This window comes from Pseudopipra pipra, chromosome Z (assembly GCF_036250125.1).
Source record: "Pseudopipra pipra isolate bDixPip1 chromosome Z, bDixPip1.hap1, whole genome shotgun sequence".
In the NCBI taxonomy this organism is placed as follows: domain Eukaryota; kingdom Metazoa; phylum Chordata; class Aves; order Passeriformes; family Pipridae; genus Pseudopipra; species Pseudopipra pipra.
Genome location: NC_087581.1, coordinates 19364779 through 19380243, shown reverse-complemented (window position 1 = coordinate 19380243; position 15465 = coordinate 19364779). Strand labels below are relative to the sequence as shown.

General features: G+C 38.0%; 1 protein-coding gene across 6 annotated transcripts in view; it reads right to left on the bottom strand.

The window, feature by feature from the left end:
* Positions 1 to 15465, bottom strand: part of MAST4 (microtubule associated serine/threonine kinase family member 4) — a 301580-nt gene that overhangs the window by 221778 nt on the left and 64337 nt on the right. For all 6 annotated transcript variants that reach the window (XM_064641886.1, XM_064641885.1, XM_064641882.1 and 3 more), the window contains one exon: positions 13603 to 13756. In XM_064641886.1, the coding sequence (XP_064497956.1) occupies positions 13603 to 13729 (127 nt within the window). In that variant the 5' untranslated portion in view covers positions 13730 to 13756. The remainder of the gene's footprint in view (positions 1 to 13602; positions 13757 to 15465) is intronic.

The window sequence follows — 15465 nt, the reverse complement described above, 5'->3', positions numbered from 1 at the left end:
ACAAAACTGCAAGAAGGTTTCCAGAATTCCAGCACCATGAAGACAGCTCCAAACAAGCCATCACCAAAATGCTTCAGCAACACCTATTTTGTCTAGTAGACATATATTACACAAAACTCTCTTAGAAACTCCATATTAACCCACTCTAGAAGCCAGTATGCTAAACAATTTTCAGCTTCAGAACTGTAGCACAATTTTAGGGCATTATATCATCACAAAAATCAATACTTCAAAAGGAGTAAGATGCTTAGAACAACAGAGAATTTTAAGGAAAAAACAGGTGTTTTTTAATAAAGTTTTTCTAAAACTGGGGAACATCATCACTCTTTGGTTAAACAATGTACTTCTTCATAGAATGTTGCAGTTTAGGAATGGTATTGTACTCCCACTAAAAAGAAAACCACAAGTCACTCCCCTCCCTCTTCAGTAGGAGATACACAAGGCAGAAATCACAGTCTGCGACAAGAATTTACTGAAAACAGCAATAAGAAAATTAACAGTAACAGCAACAATACTAATAGCAAAAATGTACAAAGAGAGTGTGATTTACATGCAAGAATTCTCACCAAGCCCAGGACAATGAAAAACAATTGCAGACAGACCCTCCACTTGCCATGCCTTCCCATGACTGAAAAGGAACTCTTTTTTTCCTCGGAATTGAGAGAAAGAGTCCCTTTCCACAACACCCTGGCAATGATGTAAGATGGTATTGAATAACATTCGGGTCTTGGCCACACCCACTCAGCACTGCAAACTGCAGCCTAGAACTCCTGTGCTACAGCGATCCCACGGGCTCAGCCTCCCTGGGCAGTTGGGACCATATGTGTGTCACTATGCCCAGCTACTGTAAAAAAAAAAAATTAACTCTGTCCTGGCTGGAACTAGGACACAGGGGTTTAAAACTAGTCTCAAAATCCATTGTCAGACACTAGGCCTTTCCCAGACTGCATTAATTTTCATTTCAGATGAATCCCACTGAGCTTCCCAAGAAAAAAAGACAATCATTTGTATTTTGTCCACACACTAAGACAGTTTTATTTAAGTTTTGATCTCAAGCCAAAGAGATTTAAATAACAAGACAGTTTAGTCTAGAAGGAGAAAGGTACGTGAGAAATAAGTGCTGTTATTAATGCTTGTACTTCCTTGTTGTTTTAAATGTGCACCAGATCAAAAACATGAAGAGCCAATATTGTGATTCCTATTCACATCAGTCCCTCAGAGCATTCTGTACCTTATCAGGTGTAGGGCATCTCTAACAGCCACCTTTACTATTTGTCCTTTACAGTAATCTGTATTTTACTCAGTTTTTATCTTGCTCAAATATCTGAAAGAAAGGCTAAGATATCTTGGTCCAGAGGCTAGAGGAGAGGCAATCCTACTGTTTATGACAAAATCTTGTACTAAGCCCTTCCTTCAACTGTAAGATTCTGCCTGACTGACAGGAAAGCAGAGTAGAATAACAGCATCAAGGTCAGTGTCGCCACTGTAAGAATTAACTTAATATTTCATTATTTTTCTTGCATGATTAACATCTAGAAATATTTAAAATAATGTTAGGGGGTCTGTTGAAGAGCTAATTAGGCAGTAAACACAATCAAAATTGCCAATGAAATCATGAGCGTGTGTGATGCTGAAACGACCTCTCACTTCTTTACCACAAATAGGAGCCTTAAAACTACAGCAGTTTTCACAACATACTGAAATTAAGGCAAGCAGACAGTCTAGAACTCCAATTCTTCTTTTCAAAGTACACAGACTATTAAACACAGAAACGGCATATAATAAGTATGTTTTCTACAGAAGCAAAAATAGCCTTGGCTTAGACAAAATGATCGTAACAGATAAATGTCTTATCTGGGAATAACGCTAATCTTTATGCAGAGAGATACTAGGAGGAGAACAGCCAGCTGCAACAAAATATCTGGAAAATAACAATAGTACTTTTAATACTGTGCTTCTCAAAAAAAGAAAAGTTGGGCATACTTTACAGGACTGCAATAAAAATGGTTTTTCATTTTTAAAATTGAACATCAATATTTTCTACAGAAAAAAAATTCTTCCTGTCCTAGTTAGGACAGCTGAGACCAGTTCATCATGGTATGGGTGTAACCCAAAACTGTGTATTCTATAGCCTTCCATGCCATTTCCCAGAAACTGTTAGCAATAGAGCATTTACACCCTCTGCTCAGAGCAGCCTGACTCCTCAGGCTATAAACTGGGTGTTAAGAGGCCTGCAAGATAGGAAGATGTTCCTGTCCTCACACCCTTTTATGGAATTCCCCGCTCTGAGGGAAGGACTGAGCATTCCTGTCTGAACTGGAGAATATATAAACTTGGAGTTTTGGAACCTTTTTTCCACTCGTGGGATCCAGAGGAAGACTGCAGATCACATCTCTCAACCAGACTGCAGCTCACCACCCTCAACCGGACTGCAATCACCACTTTTGACCAGACTGCAACAGCACTCTCACCAACAGGTTTTCCCCTCACCTTTTCCTTTGGACTCAGGGGGCCCAACAAACACCACTCTGTTCATGCCCCAGGATGCTGGGTTATATATTTGGGTTTTGTGGGTTAAAACCAATTGTTTGTCTGTATAATTGTACTTATTGTATTATTTTATTAAATTGTTATTCTGACGTAAAATCTCTTTTGAGTTGATTTCCCCTGCTGGTTTACCTTTAAACCAGCACACTTCCAAAATTCAGTTTGCTTTTCTGAAGAGATTAGGGTACCACTGAACTAAACTACCATACAATGAAACAATCCCTGTCCACAGTGAGCTAGTCAGCAACTCTCCCTGGATTCTTCCATTAAAAAAAAAAATCCCCTCAGACTACCCACTCCTCCTTTCCTGCCATTATAGTACTCCTTTTTTCCTGCTACAGTTTCACTCATAGTTGTATGCATTTACCCCTTTATTTTTAATAACCCCTTGAATTTACACAAATCCACAGCTTCCCTTGTTGTTAAGTGATTTAAATATCAGCATTACACATAAAACTTGAGCTCAAATGCATTATTGATTTTCACACTGCATTCATTTCTGCCTTCAAGATTAATGCTCCAAGCAGCTATTTTCCTTTTTGAGTGAACTGACTTGTGAGGGACAGAGAGGAAGGCTTCAACTTCAGTTCATCCCTTCCATCTGAATTAAGATACTTAATTCAGTATTTTGGCCCATATACAGCACATAATACTGCCAGCATCCAGACCATTGCCACACTGTTAGTAATTTTCATACTACTCTCATCAGGTATTGATACAGATGAGTAATATCCTGATACAGGTTCCTTACTGCTGCCCTCTTCAATCCCAAAATAGTCTTTGGCTTCCTCCCCCGCTTCCTCTGCAGAGGCTTTGCTGGTATCTTTACCACCCTTCCTGTAGCCTGAAACTACCAAGATAGCCTAAAGTCTGTAATCAATGCCATCTCTTTCCATATCTGAATGCAATCCTTGTTAGTCTAGCACATTTATCAAAATGTATTTCAATGAAAGGTGACTTAAGTTGATTACATAACTGTAATAAATTAGCATTACTTAATAGTATTACCTCATTGTTGGCGAACACAGGTAATACATCACTGCAGTTCAGTGTCATCTTCCCCTTGAACTTGTCTCTCCTATGTCTAGCTTTCTTTGCACTGGATATTTGTAGAAGGTCCAAGTGGAATCTTTGTTACTTCTTACTTCTACTGCATTCAGTGTGTGCATATTCGTTGTATGCTTTACTGTATAAAGCCAAAAGAGACTAAAACCCACATACAATTCCTCAAATATCAGTCAAAAAAGGCAGGCTTTGCTTTATTCTAAATTGAAAAATCTTTCCTACTGCTGAGGTATTACTCTCCTTCCTCTGTCCCTCTCAAATATCAATAGGATGGCTGAGAATTACTAAATGAGCTTGAGTCTAATACCTAGAAATCTTCCATTTTCAGTTAAAATTTAAAAATAACTTTGTCTGAAATGTTCAGCACCCTGATAATTAAACAGTTAAATATGACTGAGAAAATCTTCTGGCATCTAAGCAAGGTTTTGCCTTTACAGAAGTAAAGCAAATAATTCACATTAGCTGTAATTGGAAAGTAAAAGAAGAGTGGATGAATTTAAAATCATCACTAGGAAACTTTTCAATATTTTCCCTTAGTATATTGTGGCTGCATCAAACCACTTAAATTTCAAATGACTAGCAGTATGCAAAAAAAAAAAAAAGGGTTACCATTTTATTAATGCCTCATTTATTGCCCAGAACTTAAAGAAAATGAGAGTGTTTTGCATATTACTCAGCTACACGTGGTTGAAGCTAATAAACAATGTGAATTTCCCAGTCTGATGCGGGAAGTGAAATTTTTCTTTCAACCAGTCTATCCCCTAAACATAATACTATTCAGGTAAGACTATAGTTATAATTGACTAAAATATAATTTCTTTTGTTACTGTACAAGAAGCCTTTGCAAAAAAATCCTATTGTGCTCACAATAGTTTTTTCACTTTTCGATGTACTACAAAATCTCCCAAAATGCTCTACTTTGGTTTCACTTTCTAAAATTAGACTAAGAAGTGGTGGTCTCAGGCATGTGGTGTGATTCTTGGGGTTGTCCTGTGCAGGACCAAGAGCTGGACTTGATGATCCTCATGGACTCCTTACAACACTGGATATTCTGTGATTCTTTGATTCTCTCTGGCCATGCATGAAATAAATGTGGCCCACTAAAGGCAAAAATTTGGGGTGAGATTCTGAACTTAAAAAAAATGGCAGCAGTAGATCTATCTTAAAATTTCATCAATATCGGTGGAACTGGAACTGGAAAAGGGCACATCCAGTTTTGGACCACAAATTAGTAGGATGCAGTAGTATCCAAAAATACATCCCCCTTCGCCGCCCAGCACGTGCGGCTTCGCTCTGCCGGCTCCCCCCATCCCAGAAGAAACAACAAGGGCTGGGGGGGCAGGGACCACACTGGGGAAAAAATTCCAGCATCTCTTTTCAAACCTATGACACTTTGCTAACAGCTATTCACTGAAGTTACATTTCTAGTTTGACTATTTGCAATCTATTATTGAAGTACTGCTACAGCAATGAAATATTTGAAAGGCACTTGGGATCACCTGCAAATCTCTCTAGTTTCAATTAGATTTGGAGGGTAAGGATGGTTGGGGGGGGGGGTCAGTTTTGTTTGTTTGCTTGGGTTTTTTGGGGTTTTTTTAGTTTTCCATACCAAAAATATCTGATGCAATAGCAGTGTAAGCCAACCAGTGATACTGATAACTACATGATAAAAACACCCTACAGCCTGAAGTTATCATTCATGACTCTGCTTCCCTACCTCCCAATTCTACTGAAATACAACTCAGCAAAATAATTAGTTGCAGATATTTATCAGTGAGCTCAGAGATAGAATATTCTGCAGCTTCCTTTCCTTTATCTTACCAACAAACAGATCCTTTTCCCATACTTCTCACATGTAGCTGCAAAACTTCTAAACTGCTGGTCCATTCTACAACACAACCCTAAGACACAGATATTACTGCTTCCCTTTCACCCTTTTTTCCAGTTTACATCTGTTCTACAGCAATCTGAAGGTCTAGTTCTGAAACTCAGATAAGAAGTAGAAAAAAACCAGAAATTTAAGATTCACACATGATGCTACCGAAAGCACATTAAACTACATCTAAGTGATAATGAGACAGAGTTCCTCCTGATATACAGTCAATTTTGCTAAAACAAGAATCCTGCACACTAAGAGCTCAGAGACAGCTGTTATCTGCAACTCTAAATACTGGAAGACATGCTACAAAGCCGTGCCTGGAACACACATGGTCTAATTTTGAAGACCTAAAAAAATTCACTGTTGCTCAGTTCAAACATTATGCAAACAACTACTACAACCAGTGGCCAATACTCTTGGCTCTCAACTCTACACCATCTCAATATTTGTTTTTTTGCTACTTGCTCAATAGAATTTATGATAAGAAGCAAATGTCTTCCATTGCACTGAGGAAAATGCCTAGCAATTCCTAATTGACATTAAGAAAGACAAGCATGATCCCTATTTTTGTTTCATGTACATGTTGCTAATCCACATAATCGAAGAAATTATTTGTCACTTTATGCTTACAGTCATTTTTCAAAAGGGGAAGCTTCCTAATAAAAAAGCCTGGTCCTGTTTTCACTGGCAAATATCTATGAACTTTTTTACTCAAGCCTTCGACCTTCATTTTAAGGATTAAGCACAGGACTGTTTTTCTCCTCAAACATTTCTCAATCTGTACATTCAATTTAAGTTAAAGCAACCAACTTGAAGAAAGCAAGTATGTGGTCAGATCATTTGCTTTACAACACCACTAGAGAAAGACCATAGGAAAAAACCAGGAAGCCTTAAGCCTCTAGTAATAAAGATCATGTGTTCTTGATGTGAAATTATGATTTATTTATAAATATGCTGCAGTCAGTTTTGTACTAACAAGCCCAGGTACGAGCAACAATAGGACTGCAGCGTCACAGTGCTCAGATTCAGTTAATCAGATGATTAAATCTAACCATTTAACTAAGTTCTTCTTTCATCTGTGCTTCTACAGTTACAGTGCTAACCATACTTAAGCCAGCTAATTCAACAGCTCTAAGGGTATTTCTTAAGGAGCTACAACTCAAACTTCAGAAATTTAATATGCAGATTAATTTTTTCCACTTCTAATTTTTCCACTATGATAAATGACTCTTAACAACTTTCCAGCTGCTTTTTTAAGTGTCCCAAAGAGGGTTAAATTCTATTTCTTCCTCCTTCAAAACAGACAGCTTGCAAACATATCTGCTAATTAGGCACTCTACAGTTTGCTTTGATCTCAACAACAATCAATTTCTCATGTTCTGATGATACAAGCACGATTAAGCAGCAATCGAGGAGTTAAAGGCAAAATAATGAGACAGGAATACAATATCTTCTGTTCTCGTCTCAGACTATTACATGATGCAGACTCCAGACACGTCAAAGAATATGGAAATTATCTTGCTAGGCGCACAGGGAAGTAAAAATCAACTCAACTATGCAGGCTGACTGAAGTCTTAAATGATGAAGGTAACTGACAATGACAAATATAACTTAATGTCATCTCAACCACCAGTGCACCAGCTGAAAACGCATATTTCATAGCAGAATATATTCACTTCATCTGTAGAAGACAGCTTTGTACTGAATGCCTAAAAAACAAAACAAAGCAAAACAACAACAAAAAAACCCGAAACACATTTCCTCAGACCTGTAATTACAGATGAGATTGCTTCTATCTCTTTCAATTAATTCTGGAGTAAGTGTAACACGTGATATGGTGCTTTAAGGAAATGTTTGAGGAAGGCAGTGAAAAGACTCCCAGATATGCTCTGGGTAGGCAGCGCTACTGAATGAAGCGTAATTTGCTTGTGATGATGCACACCTGGCTGTCGAAACTTCCCACCTTTGCACCCAGGAACCAAGTGGTGTTCACACAAGTACTAGGCTGTTACTCTCCCTCCTCTGCTGTCGGGGAGAGCCCTCAGGCAGCTGCAGCTGAAAAGGCTTTCTAAACTGAGTACATCACGTCTTGTCATGCATCACAGTGAAAGCAATTTTGAAACATACTACTGCTCTGATACGTGAGGGAAAGAAAATGCAAGATGTAAAATTCCTTACAAAAAGGCGCACCTGATAGCACTGGCAGTCATCCTTTCCCCCATATCCTACAGCATCCCAGTTTCTGGGGCTGAGGACAGTACAACAGAGTCCACCAAGCTATATCCCCAGAGACAGCTATGAAATTACAGGGGTTTTTATGGGGTGGCACATGTATAATCAATTAGTAGCACAGCTGGAAGAAATTTTGATCACGTACGCAGGAAATATTTCCATTTATCTACACCAACTGGCCATCATTAATAGAAATAATCTTTTTTAAATGTTGCCATTAAACTAATCACATCACAGTTATGATAAGCAATTGTAGGTAATGGGAAGGTTCTGATCTCAAAGATTTTTCAAGGTACAAATCATGTGATTTTATGCTCAATTTTCCCCATTTACCAAGTTGTGTCATATATTTGACACTGTAAGCCTTAATGAGCTAATCTCCATTTTCAACAATATTAATGAAAATTTGTTCAGCACAGTGTTTGTGAAAGCTCTGCTACTGCCAACTGCTCCCTCTATGAATGGGGAAAACCTCCTCTTCCAAGTCCTGCCAGCACATGCCAACCCGTGGATAAGAGAACAGCTTGTTCTTCATGGCCCATAAAGCTGTTGATCTTTCTGCTAATTAGTGTTAGCAAAGTGATGAATCTATGATGCAAAAAAACAGACTGAGAATCCCCAAATTCATTTAAAATCAACTACAGATTAGTTATATGGGAATAACAACAATTGCTGAGCATATTTGGATGACTGATGACTCAGAAGTGGAAAGCTGATCAAAGCAAGAATATTAAGAAAAAAATATAGAAATTGCAAGATTTCTTAGTTTTTTGCTCTTTGTGATCTGTAGACTATGTGATCTCTGGATCATAAAGTAACTTCATTAATATAAAGTGTTCTAGGATTCTTGGATTAAAAGTTCTATAAAATGAAATTTGTATGTGCTAACTTGATCTTATACAAATACAGATAATGTAAGGTTAGTAGACAGCAGCCCTACCATAATTAGACACAACTAGCCCAGCAGGAAGTCTGTTTCCAGGCAGTTATAGATGAGATAACAGGAGGCAAGATAAGAAGTTGAAACTATAGGTAACAAATTCTAATTTTTTTTTCTTTATATGTAACAGCAGAGTTTATCATTACAGTATAGAGACAACTGAACCAGCTGCAGTACTTTCCAAAATCCAAACTCTTCCCAGCAATATGTTCTCATATCTTTCAGAAGTGGAGAGAGAGAAATCTCCAAATGCTGCACCAGAGCAGCTGAAGAGAGGGAACAAAGCTGAACCACCCACCACAGTGTAAAGTGAGGAGCAGGGATGGGACATGAAAGTTAAGTGCAGTTTGTTTTGCTTGTCCAAGTGATTTGCCAGGTTAACCCTCTCCAAGGTTTAAGCTCATTTAATTTCTCATCCTTGCACATTACTTTCTGCCATGGATTCTATTTAAGCATCTCTGAACACAGCAAACTAAAACCTGTAGACAATTTAAGCCAAAAACCCTCTGACTATAGACAGCCCTTTGAACTTTGCAAAGATCAAGAAAAACAGCCACCACAGAAAAGCAGCTTTTTAATTAAACATCTTTTCTCCTGATTAGAAACAAGTTTTAAAGTCCCAGTCTGTGCACCATTAGGAATGCTTAAGAAGGCAATCGAAGGCTACTGCAAGAGGCATTTAAATACATGTGTACACACAGATGTCTGACCTCACCTAACCACAGTTTGCTCTCAATTCTGTCCAGCACGCCTCCAATACCCTTGCACCCGGAGGGCACCAGCGTTGTTCTGAATCAATCCTCTTCTCCCTCTGCATCTGACCTAGGACTATGAAACAGGTAGCTACAGCTCAGCTTTGTGACAGGGCTTATTCTGCAGTCGAACAAATAGCACAAGTTTTACACTGCCTGTGGCACAAGCAGAACTTTTAAAGATCCAGTTTACTTCCCAGGTAAAGGATGTGGCAAGGACTGTTATAGGCACGTGTGCATGCAGGGAAGGGGGAATCCAGAGCAGGAGAGGAGCTATGATGCAGAAGCAAAAGAGAAAAAGGCAAACGCTGATTACAGTATAAGTGGCTATGATCCCTTTAACTTTATAGCCCTTTGGAAACATGACCTTTTAAATTAAAAGACTAATTGGTCATAATTACTTCCTAGTTCTTTTACTCTGGAGTTGTTTTATCTCATGAATGCTTACAGTTAGCAGCCACAGCTATGAAATACTGTTTTGCATCCTTTTTTTCTATTAGGCAGTACTGCTAGCCCTTCACAACAAGAACTATTAGAGCAGATTTGCTAGTCTAATAGCAGGCCACATCCAATATACTCTTTTCATTCCAAACTCAGTCTCTCTTTTCCCAAGTCTTCCTGCTCCTCCTCAGCAAAGAAGATTAAGGAAAGCAATACTCTTGCAACAATTATATTGAAGTGTCTTTTCCAAAACAGCAGCATGTTGCCTCCAGGAAGCAGTATTCATTTCTTTTATTGGCCAAACTTTATTTAATATCAGTTGCTCCGTAGCAATTTTCAACAGGAAGCAATAGTAGATTTATTCTCAAAAACATTTATTTAATTTTCTTCAACTTTAGAAAGCATTCTTTACTTGTCACTGAAGACACGTGTTTGCTGGCTTGCTTAAAACTGTGCAACTTGGGGGAAAAAAAAGGGCTCCAGTGTCCCTGAAGCTGTGTAGAAAATAATTTCAGTTTCTGTCTCACCTCCACAGGTTTCCAGCCGTCTTCTCCCTTGCACTGACTTCCCTCTGGAAAGACCTTGTACATCATTCTCAATTTTTCTCATATTCCTATATAAAGACTTCTATAATTTATCATAGCCAATTCAAGGTAGTAGGTTCTCAGGAACTCTAATCCTTCTGGTTTCACAAATCTTATTCAATATATTGTAACACTATAGATTTTATTTCCTCTCATATATCTTGCATAACATTATTCCCTCTTGTAAAGCCCAATAAACTCAATAAGCCCAACTTATTTAGGACCTATTCCCAGAGATAAAATCCCTATCTATTCACCTCCATTAGTATTCAGCCCTGCAGGAATTTAACTATCCTGTTTTAAAAAAACAAATTAAATTTTTATTTTTGTTTTCATTGTTAATACTGCTTGTGCTCTACAGCTCAATAATATTGTGTTTTTAATAGCACAAGGAAAGGGAAAGTAACATGATTCACTTTTCTAACATTTGGAGTGAGCAACACGCATCAGCATAGGAATATTCTGCAAATTTGCAAGCTAGGAATCATGTCTCTTGCTTTATTTACTCCCACTTAATTTATTTTAGGAGTTGAGCATTTTTTAATGACAGAGGTAGACACTGAACTGTAAATAATTTCAAAAATACCTTCATGAACTACTTCCCAATGGACTGATACCCATTGTTAAGCTAGCACTTAAGCGAGTATTAAAAGCAACAAAATAGAAGAAAGAATAAAAGAAGACAGTAATTAGTGCATAGTGATATTAAAAATAAATTAATTAAAATCAAGTACTTTTTCAAATGACAGGTTTCCAAATATTTTTGCCCCTATGGACCAGGAATATCTTTCCAGAAACATCAAGATTGAAACACAAATTTCAGAGAGGATGTGTGAGCATAGAAGTAAACCCAAACCACGGACATGTCAGCTCACACATTTTAATGGAAGGCCTCCTCATGCTCCACTGCTTTTTTTTTCATGATATTGTGATTCCTATAGTTTCAAACCAGAGCAGCAAACTACTCTTAAGCATTAAAGAAACTTAAAACCCCCCAAAACTTAAGTACATAAAAAAGGTAGGTAAATACAAGACCACAGCAACACTGAAATTAACTTGAGATTACTGAGCATTTAAAACAACTCTGGGAATTAGTTCTCTATCTGCAGTGGTTTCTTTATAGCATTTTTTTTTAAATCCCAAAAGAATATTAAAAACTTTCAGTTATAAGAATGACTTTGATTAATTTAATCAGTATCACGAAAGCTGTTAAGATATTTAAACTATTTTAAGATACCAAAGCCCTAGGGTATCCAGGTTCATTTAAAGTGCATTAGTAATAAAGCAGTTTAACATCACCGCGCACTATATTCCCAAATCCTGACATGAAACCCTGCACAACATATTGCAAGCAGACAAAAAGCATATTCATTTCCCCTTATAAAGGCCTCAAGCAATAATTTGAGCATAGCGATAAAGACCAGAGACTATGGCAGCAGTTGCTACATTTCTTTTTCATTAGGCTGTTTTCTCCTTCTTTATCTGCAGGGCTTACATGGGAAAGAACAGCTTTTAAAGACCACCACCCCACTTTAAAGTTAAACAAAAATAAAATTAAAACCCCATACCAGCTCCTTCTGAAAAAATAAGTGTGCCGGCAGTTTTTAGTTTCAGTAAAACAGTAGTTTGGTTAACATTCCAAGCTTTTAGAGCTGTAACACACCAGAGATGCCAGAGTTCACTCATATGATTAGCAAAATTGACACTTGCGGTGCTGTAAGTCACTTCTCGTTCATGAAAGCCCCTATGGATCACGAATATTCTTACACTGTTTCTGAAATCTTCATAAAACAACTCTTGATAAAAATGAAGTTGCATGGGAAATGGCAAATCTTACCCCAGTGACACTAAAAAACACAGCAATGACTGTGTGCTACGATACAAGAAATTCCTGTGGTAGCATCTGTTTTTCCTTCACATAAAGTATGAGACAACTTAAGTTCCTTAGGTGAAAAAATGAATTATTTGTCACTTACCAGAAGCATTGTAGGTCATTTTAAGCTACTGAATACAAAGAGAGGTATTGCTGTAGTTTCTTGGAGCTTCTTCCAGCATAAGGTTAGGGAAAGGGGCGGGAAGCAAGTGAGGAAAGCAAATATTCTAAGAGCACTTCCCAGACATTTATGGCAGAAGAGTCAGCTCTATCCACTGTGGCACCATTTTTCATCCCCAAGCAAAAACAGCTCTGAACAACATACAGAATTTAGAGGCAGAAGACAGTCATATCTCTAATAAATACCATTTCAACTTCCTCTAACCTAAATTTCACCTGTTTGATTCTAATACAAACCAACAACACCTGGACAGGTAAAACAAGATTTTGAGTCTCAAATTTGTATCTTCCAGTAAATTTACTGAAATCTATTGTCCCTCTCACCAAATACAACAAGTTCTTCAAACTACTAGTAATTGTGCACTTTACGAACATACTTAATCCAAATTCTACTGATTTTAAAAATTATTTTTCTTGAAATACACAAAGTCCCTACTTTTTCATATTCAATTTGCTCCATACTCAAAATCAATCCCTCTTCAGTGACCACTGCAGCCATTGGAGCTCCCAGTACAGAGTCATGATACCAGGCATCTGGTATCTTCTACAGACACTATCAGGGCAGGGAAAGCCTGAGCCCCCCTCAAGCATCCTGCTTCCTCTGCCTGGCTCCACAGAGGAGAAGCTGCAGTCCATAGCCAGTGGCTAGCTAGTAACACTCTTCCTTCCCTGTGAGAACTCCACCAGATAAATGAAGCCAAACTGCCTTTTCTATAATGAAATCAGCTATAGAGGGACCATCTGTGCACTTCAGCTCCTTGAGGAAACAAGATGTATGTGGCCCCATGGATGGATGCACAAGATCACAACTCAAAGCAGCTAAACTAAGTTGGCAAGATAAATACTATATTCATGAAAATCTTAAGATATGGGTCCTTTTTAGGTTGTGCTTGGCCACATACCAGCAGCCCATGGAGGCAGAACCTCAGACATGAGCTCACTTCACTAACAATCATGGAACCCATGTAGAAGAGACTTTATGGAAACTCCAGGTGGAGCTCACACCTCCCCCAAGGAGTTCGGCCACAAGGCAAACACCAGAGGTCAAGGTGCCATGAGCCCCACAAATGCTAAACCTCCAGGTGACATTGCATACAACCCAAGCTCACCAGTCAGAGCTCCTCCAAGGCTTCCTCTTCTGAGCTGTCTCCCATCTTCACTCATCTGCCTCTTAAATTTAGGAGACTTTCCAAGTCCAGAAGATACTTCGGGACTGCTGGATTTTTGGAAAGGCATAGGTGGGGGGGACAATATGTGATCAAGCTGAAAGAAACAGAAAAAAAATACATAACTATACTGTTGAAATGCTTACCTTCATTGAAAGAAAAATCTAAGTTACCCTCAACTAAAGATTATGACAGCATTTGGCAAAAAAAATAGTATTCATAAAGACCTTAGGTAATTAATTTGCTAGCTGGAATGAAAAATTTAGCAAGTGCAAGCCTTGTGCTGGCTGTGTAAGAAAGTCATCCTCCTATTGTACAGTTCACACCACCTCCAACCACACACTAACACAAGGAGCACTTTCTGCAGGTACAAGGTACAAGGGATTATACTTCAGCGTACTCAACCTTCCATAAAGCAGTCTTTTCGCAGTTGTGAACCACTCAACCTTGAAACCTCTGTGATAAGCTCGTCAAACGTTTTTCTTTGTCAATTTCTCCCCAGTCCCTTGTGAGCAGTCACTAGATGGCACTGCATTACCAACAAAAGGCAAACCACCGCTCAGTCCAGGGAAATACTAATGAACAGATTTATCAATGCCAGTGGGGAAAAAAAATTGAATTATCCTGTTTATAAAGCATTCATTTACACTGACTTTGAAATACATGGAAATATAGATCCTCATTCTTCAAATTGTGTTCCTGTCATCATTCTCACACAACATTCTATCTGCTTGGTTTTGACAATACATTTCATGTCTCAACATTTCATTAAATTCACAAAAACAAGACGAAAAGCATGTGAGCAAATACAAGGAAAGAATGAAAAAGCAGAGACACAAGTGTGCAAAGTAGAAAAAGTTTTACAACCATCCTTCACCCTAAACTGCTGCAGTTGCATACGATCCCTATTTTGCAGATCATTCAAATGTTTTTCTGTATCATTCAAATCATGATTCTTACTACAATTTTTTAGGAAGCAAAACACTTCAAAGTCTTTTAGATTTTTACAATTCATGTACGAAGACTTATTGGCCAGAAAATCTACAGCCCACCTGCATTCCCAACTGCTTCATCCTCTTTGTTCGCTGAAAGGAAAGAATCAAGATCACCAGAAACACTGATGAAGATGCACAGCAAAGCCCATTTTTGCTTACAGTTAATCCCGAAGCAATGCACTGTCTTCCCTACGAAGCATTTTGAATCTCAAGTTCATAGTTTCCTATGTATTTAATATTTCAGGTTAGTTAGTGTTTTGTTTAATTAGGGTTTTCTTTTAGGGGTTTCATCAAATCTGCATATTATTGAAGTGTTTGCAGATATATACACTTCTAAAGCACAAAGAAACACAAATAATTTCTGAATCTGCTTCTTCAGCATAGTAAGACTCAGTCATGTTCAAAACAGACACTGAAGTAACTAATTCACTCAGAGCCTATGCCTTTAGCAATTTCCTAAACTGGATGGTTTTGGGGTCAGAAAGAATATTGAATTAACCATTGTTACTATTTCTCTTCCACAAACACAGGCATATCAAATACATAAATACAAATATTTGTATTTACAGCCTCTAAGATACCTCAAAAGGTGAATTTACAAATTAAGTCAAAATCAGTCATTTAAAAAGGAAGTGACTGAAAACAGCTGACTTCTAAAAAACCATTATTTTGACAGTCTTTCACGTAAGTCTAAAAGCAAATGCTTAAATTGCTCATGGATTGATGGGTGGCAGAGATTGCTCAGTGCTGGACTCCAAATTACTCCAAGCATCTGATGATGACATGATCCTATCAAGGCTTTAGGTGAGTT